This window comes from Vigna angularis, chromosome 3, assembly GCF_016808095.1.
Source record: "Vigna angularis cultivar LongXiaoDou No.4 chromosome 3, ASM1680809v1, whole genome shotgun sequence".
Lineage (NCBI taxonomy): Eukaryota > Viridiplantae > Streptophyta > Magnoliopsida > Fabales > Fabaceae > Vigna > Vigna angularis.
This window is the reverse complement of record NC_068972.1, coordinates 4,908,946-4,921,025: the sequence shown is the minus strand read 5'-3', so window position 1 is coordinate 4,921,025 and position 12,080 is coordinate 4,908,946. Positions and strand designations below refer to the sequence as shown.

The 12,080-nt window shown below is 36.3% G+C and overlaps 1 protein-coding gene across 1 annotated transcript; it reads left to right on the top strand.

Moving 5' to 3' along the window:
• The first annotated feature begins 8,202 nt into the window (after nt 1-8,202).
• LOC108325261 (uncharacterized) lies at nt 8,203-11,686 on the top strand. Its single transcript, XM_017558303.2, has 7 exons — nt 8,203-8,502; nt 8,616-8,733; nt 9,101-9,189; nt 9,307-9,353; nt 9,498-9,586; nt 10,120-10,253; nt 10,883-11,686. Exons 1-7 carry the CDS (start codon nt 8,404-8,406, stop codon nt 11,519-11,521), a joined length of 1,215 nt encoding a protein of 404 aa, XP_017413792.1. The 5' UTR covers nt 8,203-8,403; the 3' UTR covers nt 11,522-11,686.
• Nucleotides 11,687-12,080: the final 394 nt, after the last annotated feature.

The window sequence follows — 12,080 nt, the reverse complement described above, 5'->3', positions numbered from 1 at the left end:
AATTTTATATATTGATTAAATATCAGGAAAATTTATCTTTTCATACACCAATTCTCAGTAATTGAGTTTATGTACAATTAAGTTCATAAAGGTGAAGATTATGTTTTAATTCGATCATAGTTTATGTGGAATTTAAAACCCATTCTTCATGTAGAGGAATAAAAATTTTGTGTGAGATTAAATATTAGTAAATAGTCTAATATGAGTCAATATCATTGTCACATAATGAATTTGATTAAAATAAGATTTAAATAATCTTAGTATGATTTTAGAAAAGTTAAGTATAATTCAATTTTATAAAATTAACTTGTAAAATAAAAATTAAATCTTACAAATATTATATTTTTTTCTTATTTTTAGTTAATAACAAAAACTTTGTCGTTTTCATTTAAAAATCTGTTGTTGCTAGTATATAAAAGAGGTAATGTGCCGATGATAACCACACACTACACATGCACCTTTGTTGGCTTCATAGTTCTTTTATATGAAATATAGTAGTATTTATTTAGAAAAGGTTACGTTACTTATTCTTCATTCATGTGAAAAGGTTGAAACGATGAAGAAATTGTCCATATAAATAATCTTTTGTAATGAAAGGTGTAAAATAGAAAAGTTTGAAGAAGAGTTAGAATATAATATTAGAAACGTTTAAGTGGAAAACCCACATAATAAGTAAGGTCAAAAATAATGGTAAGAGAAAAATATGCATGAAAAGGAAACTGAATAAAAGTAAAAAATATGTTAGGGTAAGGTATTTTCCGTCCAATTTTATTTGCCATTTAACTTTTTCATTTTTATGCATTTAGATTTTTATTGTTTTATAACAAGGTTCATGAATGAATTTTATTTTCTCGTTTGAGACTTAATGAATGAGTAAGTACTTGTAATTAAAAATCATACAAGATTTCTTATTTATGAGAAATTTTTGAAGAATTACACACTATAGACATGACACAACAAAGTAGTTGATATTCCATAGGATGATGTTATGATGTAAGATTGAATAAAATACATGTTTTGTGATATGAGTCAGAAGAATTTTCAAGAAACACTTATACTTCTGTGTATGAAAGATTGCGAAGTGATTGAGAGACACTTTTGTTATTTCAAAAGGTTGTCATTTGTTTTATGTCTTGTGAATAGGTGAGAGTGATGAAATTTCAATTATTTATGAAACTTTTGAATGACACCTTGCAAGACTATAATGAAAATACTCTATCCAGTGAATTTAAAATAAAAAATACATCTTTATTATAATAATTGCGTATAGAAAAAAAGTTTAAATTGCGCTCATGTCAATGTTGTAGAGAATCACACTATGGACCGAAAGGCGATGATGGATTTTTAAAAAATTAAATCAAAGAGTCCTTCAAAAATGATTTTATAGTATCTTCTATTAGTTACAAGGCTAAAGTAATTATCTGCTAGGGAAAATAATAGAAAATTATTATTTAAATTTTAAATTGAAAAAAATGGACAACTTTAGCATTTTACTGATTGTCCACTCAAGTCCAAATTTGCAGATTCCTTAAGATTTTTGCAGATTTCTTAAGATTTTCGTGTGATTGAATTAAGTTTAAAATTCACCTTTTAATCTAATATTAGAATAATGGTTAGAATTTATCTTAGCAATATAAAAGTCCCTTAGATAACTTGATGCTCTTTCTTTCTTTCCAAGATATTATTCATAATATGCCGGGTACATTTTGTTTTGCAGACAGTAGCGGGGTACAGTGGGTTCTAGTTTATAGTTATCTACTTCATCCTAAATAATTCAAAATTCAGTAAAATACTCATAAACATTCAAATTATCTTCGCTAGAAGTAGATGCTTCCATGGAAAAATATATCAAGAAATAGAGTTTAAATTTAATTCAAATCATAAATCTTATCTGTAAACCGATATTTATACCAACTTATGTATTTTATATTAATATTATCTCTAATTATGTTTGTTTGAGCAGACGGATTTGTGATTGAATTTGCGCGATCATTTGCGGGATTCATGGATTTTTCATTTTGGCACTGTTCTTTTGAGTGGATTTGAGAGGATGGATTTGAGGGGATTTGAGAGGATTTGAAGATAATTTTTTTTGTCGTTTATTTGAGTGAATTTGGAGGTAAATGAGAGTGAATTTGGAAATAAAATTTATGAGAATTAGTACAGAATTGTATTGACATGACAAATTAAAAAAAATTATTTCCAAATTCACTTTTATTTACCTTCAAATTCACTCAAATAAACGACAAAAAAAATTATTTTCAAATCCTCTCAAATCCCCTCAAATCCATCCTCTCAAATCCACTCAAAAAACAGGGCCTAAATGTTAAACTCTTTTGGAATCCAGAGTTTTATAGACATTGTGTTTAGTGCATACACTTTAGTTTTTTTTTACTTGTTCCTTTTTTTCCTTTTACTTTCAGATAATTAAATTAGTGAAATATGCAAAAATAATAACAACAATTCTCTTCAATTGTTTGGTTATTATGGTGCAGCTTCTTCAAAAATCTTATTTGTAATTACATTTTTTATTTTTCAATTATATTGAAATATAATGCAAATTCAAGAAAAAGGTAGAAAAGATTAAGATAGAAAGTAAAAATTCATAAAATTTTACATAAATAGAAAATTTAAAATATTTTTAAAATAATCAATTGTGTGAAATGATATCTATAAATATTAATGTACACTATAAAAATTTACTTCTTCCGAACACTATTTCCATATTCAACTAGAAACACATTATATATGCACTAAATGTTTTTGTGCATTTAATTTTTATATAATAAAAAAGAAATAGCTTTAGGAACAACTCAATCTCTGTGGCCAAAAGTTATTGAATAGTCATTCATATATCCATATAGTGTAATTGGTAAAATCAAGCGAAATATATATAATCAGGAATATCAAGAATTAGTGAAAACGTCACCATAGAGTTTTAGTAACAGTTTGATTCTCGACTAATGGTTTATCCTTTTTATTATTTTTCCAAAGTCTACTTCAAATTTCACATTTTTAGATTTGAAAATTGTCGCAAAAAGAGAAATCCCTACTAACTATTAAATACTATAATGAGTTCTTTTGTACTCTTTTACAGTTAAAACTGAATATCTTGAATATGAAGTTTGTAGGAATATACATTTATGACTACTTTAATAACAAGTGATTTTATTAGTATTGGAAAAATTGCTTTTCTACGATCTAATATCAATTTATAATTTGAGTTTGTTTAAATTAACTCCAAAGGTTGACTTAATATTTAATAATCGTCGTTTAAATAAAATACCAAGTGGTTGTTTAGTAATTTTCTGCTTTTAGAAAGTATAAGTTCTTAGGAGTTATAATTTTCTACTGTGGTGTTTTCAATAAATTGAAGTACAATAATGAGTAGTTCACCTACAACATCCACTATAAGAACGACATTCATAATTGTTTCGGTGGATATTTTTGGGGACTGAGAGACTAACCTGCTGACGCGTCTGGGCCGCTCGCTCGCCTCCAAACTCCAGCTGCTTGCCGATCGGTGTTGGCGCAAGCCGATCGGTCTCCTTTTGGACGGGGGTGGATGTACCTGCAAAAGGTACTCCGACGCTCAAGTTAGGCGTGTGATTTTGTAGAGCCTCGGCTCTTAGTTGAATGTTTAGTGAATGATTTTCACTACTGAGTATTTTAGAGTAGCGTAGAGTGAATAATGCGTAAGTGGAACATACCTGGCCTTTGGCCCTGGCTTTGTATTTATAATTTACCTCATGGATCCTAAGCTGATATAAGCCCAATAAAATATAAACAGAATAAGATATAAACAGATTACCTGAATATCTGGTTGGTTGTTTGTAACCACTCGGTTAATATTTCATACTATACATTATGCCCCCCAAGTCCGAGTTAAGCGGTTGGCTTTAGCCGTGGTTAACTATAGGACTGATGAGTTTGAGGGAGGCTGCGTTGGCGGAACTGAAAGCGTTTTACCGCTCGACCTTCAATAGTAACCGAGCGGAATTTACCGCTCGATCTTCGACATTTTGTCGAGAGGGTTTTACCTCTCGACCATCGACAGTAACCGAGCGGGATTTACCGCTCGTCCTTCAACAGGAACCGAGAGGAATTTACCTCTCGGTCTTCGACATTTGTCGAGAGGGTTTTACCTCTCGACCTTCGACAGTAACCGAGCGGGGTTTACCGCTCGTCCTTCAACAGGAACCGAGAGGAATTTACCTCTCGGTCTTTGACATTTGTCGAGAGGGTTTGACCTCTCGACCTTCGACAGTAATCGAGCGGGATTTACCGCTCGTCCTTCAACAGGAAACAAGAGGAATTTACCTCTCGGTCTTCGACATTTGTCGAGAGGGTTTGACCTCTCGACCTTCGACAGTAATCGAGCGGGATTTACCGCTCGTCCTTCAACAGGAAACGAGAGGAATTTACCTCTCGGTCTTCGACATTTGTCGAGAGGGTTTTACCTCTCGACCTTCGACAGTAACCGAGCGGGGTTTACCGCTCGTCCTTCAACAGGAAACGAGAGGAATTTACCTCTCGGTCTTCGACATTTGTCGAGAGGGTTTTACCTCTCGACCTTCGACAGTAACCGAGCGGGGTTTACCGCTCGTCCTTCAACAGGAACCGAGAGGAATTTACCTCTCGGTCTTCGACATTTGTCGAGAGGGTTTTACCTCTCGACCTTCGACAGTAACCGAGCGGGATTTACCGCTCGTCCTTCAACAGGAACCGAGAGGAATTTACCTCTCGGTCTTCGACATTTGTCGAGAGGGTTTTACCTCTCGACCTTCGACATTAACCGAGCGGGATTTACCGCTCGTCCTTCAACAGGAACCGAGAGGAATTTACCTCTCGGTCTTCGACATTTGTCGAGAGGGTTTTACCTCTCGACCATCGACAGTAACCGAGCGGGATTTACCGCTCGTCCTTCAACAGGAACCGAGAGGAATTTACCTCTCGGTCTTCGACATTTGTCGAGAGGGTTTTACCTCTCGACCTTCGACATTACCCGAGCGGGATTTACCGCTCGGTCTTCGACTTAGGAGTGCTTCCTAGGGAACGGGCTTTACCGTTCAGCTTTGAGAGGGTTTTACCTCTGCTTTGAGCTAGGAGTGTTTCCTAGTGAACGGGATTTACCATTCGTCTGAGGGTTTTACCTCTCTTCCGAGGGGGATTTACCGCTGGGTCTTCGACCTAGGAGTGCTTCCTAGGGAACGGGCTTTACCGTTCGGCTTTGAGAGGGTTTTACCTCTGCTTTGAGCTAGGAGTGTTTCCTAGTGAACGGGATTTACCGTTCGTCGTTGAGAGGGCTTTACCTCTATCCCGAGGGGGATTTACCGCTCGGTCTTCGACCTAGGAGTGCTTCCTAGGGAACGGGCTTTACCGTTCGGCTTTGAGAGGGTTTTACCTCTGTCCCGAGGGGGATTTACCGCTCGGTCTTCGACCTAGGAGTGCTTCCTAGGGAACGGGCTTTACCGTTCGGCTTTGAGAGGGTTTTACCTCTGTTTTGAGCTAGGATTGTTTCCTAGTGAACGGGATTTACCGTTCGTCTTTGAGAGGGCTTTACCTCTCTCCCGAGAGGGATTTACCGCTCGGTCTTGGACTTGATCGTTAATTATGAACTTTGCTGACGAAATTGGCAATCAGTGTTTGCAATAGGAGACCTCTCCTTCGTTAATTGAATTCCATGATACTTTAAGCATGAAGTCCGTTTATGACTAGACCTTAGTCTGCACTCGCATAGTTGATGGCGTGGATTTTGATATATATTTTTTCAAGATGTTGTCTTGTTAAAATGATTATGGTATATAACCGTATAATAAATGATTCGGTTACCAGATATTATGAATTGCACCGAATAAATAACATATATAATAAACAAGGTATCTAAACCGTCTTGAGATTTTATAATATTGTTGTTGATAATTATCTCTAACACAACAATATCTTTCACTATTTTAATCATGCCAAAAAATGTTTCGGTTATAATAATTAGATAACTATATTTATAGTTATATACTATATCATATATCATATAATATATTATGGATTATAACATATATATTTAACATAAAAATAGTTGTTATAATATCTATTATCAATTAGATATTTTATGAAATATTCATATTTCAAAAAATACTTATCTTGTTGACGACGTCTCACGTAGAGATGATGATTCATCTACTGTAGTTTTTGTCGAAATTTTCTGGTGTTGATCCGAAATAGTGATGTCGATACTGAACGCTTGTCTTGGTTTCTTGTGGTCATCATTGGGTTTGACGCTCGGCCCCACGGTGGGCGCCAAAATGTTTCGGTGGATATTTTTGGGGACCGAGAGACTAACCTGCTGACGCGTCTGGGCCGCTCGCTCGCCTCCAAACTCCAGCTGCTGGCCGATCGGTGTTGGCGCAAGCCGATCGGTCTCCTTTTGGACGGGGGTGGATGTACCTGCAAAAGGTACTCCGACGCTCAAGTTAGGCGTGTGATTTTGTGGAGCCTCGGCTCTTAGTTGAATGTTTAGTGAATGATTTTCACTACTGAGTATTTTAGAGTAGCCAAGAGTGAATAATGCGTAAGTGGAACATACCTGGCCTTTGGCCCTGGCTTTGTATTTATAATTTACCTCATGGATCCTAAGCTGATATAAGCCCAATAAAATATAAACAGAATAAGATATAAACAGATTACCTGAATATCTGGTTGGTTGTTTGTAACCACTCGGTTAATATTTCATACTATACAATAATAAATCTAGGTTTTGTTTGGTAAGCTTTTTCAATTCATTTCTAATTTTTTTAGCTGAAAAACTATTTTAATTGGTACACAAATTTCTTTTAGCAGTATTTTTTTAAAACATTAGATTCTAACTTTTTATATTTATTTCTTTATTATCCTTGTAATAATACTTATTAAATTGGCAGTTTTATTCATTTTAAAAAGGGTAAAACTTTTATTATAACTTACGATACACAAGTCAACATAGTTAGACAGTAATGTTTTGGTTAATTATGGTGTTTTTATTTGAAACTATAATTAAATATATGTTAAGACAGTGCATAAGATTAACAATAAAGAAATACAATATAAAAATATAATAATTAACACTGAATAATATAATTCAAGTAATTGATTTATAAATAAAATTTAAAAGTTTTTCAAATTAAGTAAAAACTAACTTCTAAGTATATATATCGAACTTATCATAAGAATTAAAAACCAAAGCATAATATAGTATTAGAGTTATTAAAAATCTATTATAATCAAAATTAAAAACTTATCATAGCTAAAATTTGAGTCTATCGAACTTTTCTCAATTTTCATATTGGATGTTAACGGTGCAGGAGAATATGTTGAAAAATTCACCTCACCTATAAATTAGACCAAATAATATACACTGAAAACAAATCTTATTCTATTGAATTAATTTAATAAAATGAAATTAACTTTAAATTTGACCACCTTATTATATTATAAAGTCATTAATAAGTTTTGCCTATTAATTTTGATTATAAAAATTTAACATTTTTAATAATCATTGATTGTGATAGATATGAGAACCCCAATTACTCCTTTCAGAAAATCTATCTTTTCTTGTATGAAAACTGTAACTCTCAAGAATATTTCATCTGCATGGTGACAAAAATGATTTTAGAATAATTTCACAATTATAGAGAAAAGACTAATAAAATGGGTCAGTCGGTGACATCGCATTAGAAAAACTTAGAAGTCCTATATTCGATTTCTGTTAAATGATTTGATATCTCACAACTATCAATTTTTAAATTCTTTATTTGTCTTGTATCTCCTCTGCCCTTTGTCTATATTTTATATTTTACCTTTCTCTTTAACTAGTAGAGTGTTATTTGTTTTCTTTTTCTTTTTCATGTGTAATTACACTTACAACTTTTGGGCACATCTTGGGGAAAATATTAAAACACTTAGGAAAAATTGAAACTAGTTTAAGAACGCAAAGTCGGCGTTTTCCGTTACGAATCCTTGTCGGGGGCATCATTGCGGTGTTGAGTGGGGACCCATTTTGGGACATTGACTCAAAAAACCACTGTGGACTCTCAAGGGTAATAACAAACACAAGTGTTGACGTTTTCAAAAAGCCTTTCTCGTATAAGTGTTTAATGTTTCCCCCCATCCTGCGTAACGGCGTTATTTTCCGTCGTTTAGCTATAAATAAAGCCTCCAACTTCCTTCTTCACATTACATTCATTCAATTCAAGTTTCTCTCTCTCAGATCAGCGACAATAACCCTGCCCTTTGCTTTATATTAATGGTTGCGTGAAGCAGAAGTTTGGAATAATAGTCGTTCTGTTCTCTACTCTCTAGCTTGCTACCTTCTTGGAGATTTGGTAATTATTGCAAACTCCTCACGTTTCTAAGTTAGTGTTTCTCGAAATGGGGAAGAAAACAGAGCTCGGAGATCACAAGGAGACAGCCAAAGTCGAAGCTGTTCTTGAGCTTCTCAGAAAACAAACCCCTCTCACTGTTAAGCAGGTTTTTCTCTTCCCTCTACTTTTTCAGTACTCACTCATAGGTTTTGTTGCTTGACGTGATTTGAGGATGACTTAAATTGTAGTTATTTTGTTCTTGCTGTTGTTATTGTGTAGGAGAAGTTTTGCAACTACGCTTGTGTGAAACGGTTCTTGAAAGCAAAAGGGGATAGTGTGAAAAAAGCTTCGAAGCAACTCAAGGCCTGTCTTGCCTGGAGAGAGAGTGTAATCACTGGTATATTCCACAAGTTCTTTCTTCTTTCTTCTTTCTCCTTCCCCACTTCATCTCCTTAATTCCTTTTTCTTGCAAAAGCTTTTGCCCGTTGTGAAAACAAGCCGACTTCTCTTTTTGTTTTCTCTCGCCAAAGAATCTTGCTTTTCCCTTCCATTGAACCAAACAAACGTTAAAGTGAAACGCACCCCACTCTAGTAATCATTAGGTCACTCTCCTTTTCTTTCCTTCTCCGTATACCCCCAAACACACACAAAAAAATATTATTAGCAGTACTTGTATTTTATTAAATTTTTGGTTTTCTTATTTATTTTTGTTGAAACTTTGAATGTAAATACCGTTTTTAACTGATGGGATTATTTTAAAACAGATCACTTGATAGCGGATGATTTCTCAGCAGAACTGGCTGATGGGTTGGCCTATGTGGCTGGTCATGACGACGAATCCAGACCTGTCATGGTAATTTCGTTAACCTTTTCTTCATTTCGGACTTTGGGTTTCTGCCTTATTTTTTATAGTATTATTTAATTTGGTAACTTGAAATAAAACTCGTGATTTGAATTGGGGTGGTGACAGATTTTTCGTTTGAAGCAAGACTATCAAAAGTTGCATTCCCAGAAAATGTAAGTTACCAGACACGAGACAAGAGTTTGTTAACGCTTTCACAATTTCATCAGTGGTATTAATTATTATAGCAGAAGCAACTAAATAAAGTGATGCTATTGTAATTTATTAATTTATTAATTTTTTTCTTTTAATCCCTGAAGGTTTACTCGTTTGCTGGCATTTACAATGGAGGTGGCTATTTCGACGATGCCAAAAAACGTAGAGCAATTTGTGATGCTTTTTGACGCAAGTAAGTGCGGATGGTTGCATTAGCCAAATTTCCATAATGCCATTTTGAAGCAATTATTGATAAACAAACAAAAGAAGTAAACAGAAAAGATTGAGGGATCAGAACAATAAATGAGAGGGCAGAGATGATATGGAACTCTGTTGGGATCACCGGCAGGGCCTGAGGGGCACACAGAAAGTGTCCGGAGTGCCCCTGGGGTGTCTCAGACTCTAGGCTAACAATGTAGCCATGTTAGGAAGGGTATTATTGGGAATTGGAGTCATTATTGACATTCTCTACCCGAATTGGTCCATTTCAATCTTTAATGCTTCCTTAAATTATGCTATTGCAGTAGCACAAGGCATCAGAGGAACAACCCATGATTCTCCTTTTTAGCTTTTGCCAGTACCCCTTTACCTTTTTTCTCACCCCCAACAATTTTATAATAAACTATGATCACATTTTTTAAGCAACTAAACCGTGAGCTAATCTCAAGATTCAACACATCTGGGAAACATGTAATTAACAAGGGGTTGTTTATTTGGTTGTTGCAGGCTTTTACAGATCAGCATCTGCTTTCATGAACCAATTGCTACCAGCACTGAAAATTGTGGCGGAGTACTACCCAGGAAGACTATGCAAAGCCTTTGTGATAGACCCTCCCTCACTTTTCGCTTACTTGTGGAAGGTAACCACAATTCAAAATCCTTACGTATCTAGTTTTGGTAGTCTACCATGTACTGTTTACCAAGTGCCAGTTAAACTCAAACACTGTTCCACCACATTTTAGTCTAGTCTCCTTCTTATGTGTGTTGGTTGGGTATGTAATGCACCCTTTCTGGCATCATCATACCTTCAGATCATGCATGTTCTACTTTCTTTGACCAACGCCAATTAATGGACCATTTCCCCTGATTTTTTGGTGGTCCACCCACTACCCCATGCCATACCATATCCAAACCCACTCCTTAACTAAATGAAAAATGTACCCCATGCACAAAAAGTACCGTATTTCCCGTTACTATTCATTATCATAAATTCAAACGCAACAATACAGCACAACACCATATTGCTCGGCTACGTGTCATATCGTATTGAAATTGAAAACCCAAACCTATTTTACTTCTCTCCGTTAGATTCATAGGGTACGAGGGAACACTATACGTGGTTTTTGCTAGGATTGAAAAAGACGTATGCCACTTATTTCTAGTTTTGTACCCTATCAATGTAATTTAGTTCAAATCAATTGCAATAAATTAATTACAGAATAGCAATTATCGTGTGTGTTGTTCTCATGTTGGGTGCACTGGACTGCAGGGTGTTAGGCCGTTCGTGGAGCTATCATCGTGGACCACGGTGGTATCATCGTTGGATTTCGAAGAATCGTTCGACTTCAACGACTTCGCGGCGTACCCGCGAGCCTCGTCCCTCCGATTCGATGCCTCGAGCGTTAAATCAACGGCGAAGATAGGCTCGTGCTCCTCTTCCCGCTTCTCATTCACCGTCTCTCACCACCTGGACTCCTTGAAGCCCTGGTACCTGAGCCTGGCCGACACGTCAGCATCGAAAGTGGGACCCACGAGTCCCTCTCCCGCGCTGATCTCGCCGCTAAACGCGCGCTCGCTCTCGTTCGCCTCGCCCGTCGCGAGGACCCCCCGCGGCCCCCCGGCTACCAGGAAGGGCCTCTTCCCCTCCACCCCGCTGCCGCAGCGAGTGACGGCCCCGCCGAGGACCTCGTTCCTGCAGTCGCCGGCAACGTTTTTCCGTCGAGAGAGCCACGCGACCGTGAAGGGAGAGAGGTGCCGAGAATCGTTCTTGCCCTATGTGAAGTTCTACAGAAGACCGTACGACGAAATGGTTTACAGGTCGAAGATGCGGCCCCCACTCGGTGGCCTGATCTCCATTGTTTCCCCTCACATCAGAAGACGTCACGTTTCCGTTTCTCAGCGTTTCTAATATTTTAATTTGAAAAATCTAAATAGCACTACACCGCAATCAACCCCTCTAATTTACCACTGCAATTCTCCCTTCACCTGAGTACATAGTGTTAGTATATTTGAATGTATTAATTACTATTATTACCACCATGAAGTAGACATTGATTCGATTTTTGATCCTCAATTTCAATTTTCAAGTTCCCTCGTGCGTCAACAATCTACACCTGGTGTTACTAACCGCGTTAGAATTAAAAGAATAAAAAACGACGACGTGCGAGGCGGGGTATGAAACGGCGTGCATCATATATCTTAATTTTTGGAGAGTCGTTCTGGAAATAGCATGGGAAGAAGGTAGCGTGGTCGAAACGGCGAACGCTGAGGTGCAGGTCGGTCGGAAACAGTAGTGGTAATGGAATGAATGGGAAAGCGTTGAAAATGCGAAGACAAGGGTGATGGTTTGTGATTTGTTTTACTATTTAGTAGAATTTTATATTGTGAGTTTACGAAGGGAATCATTTTGTGTAGAAACTTGGGTTGGACTTTGTTTGTTTATAATGAATAAAAGGAGGAAGGAGTTT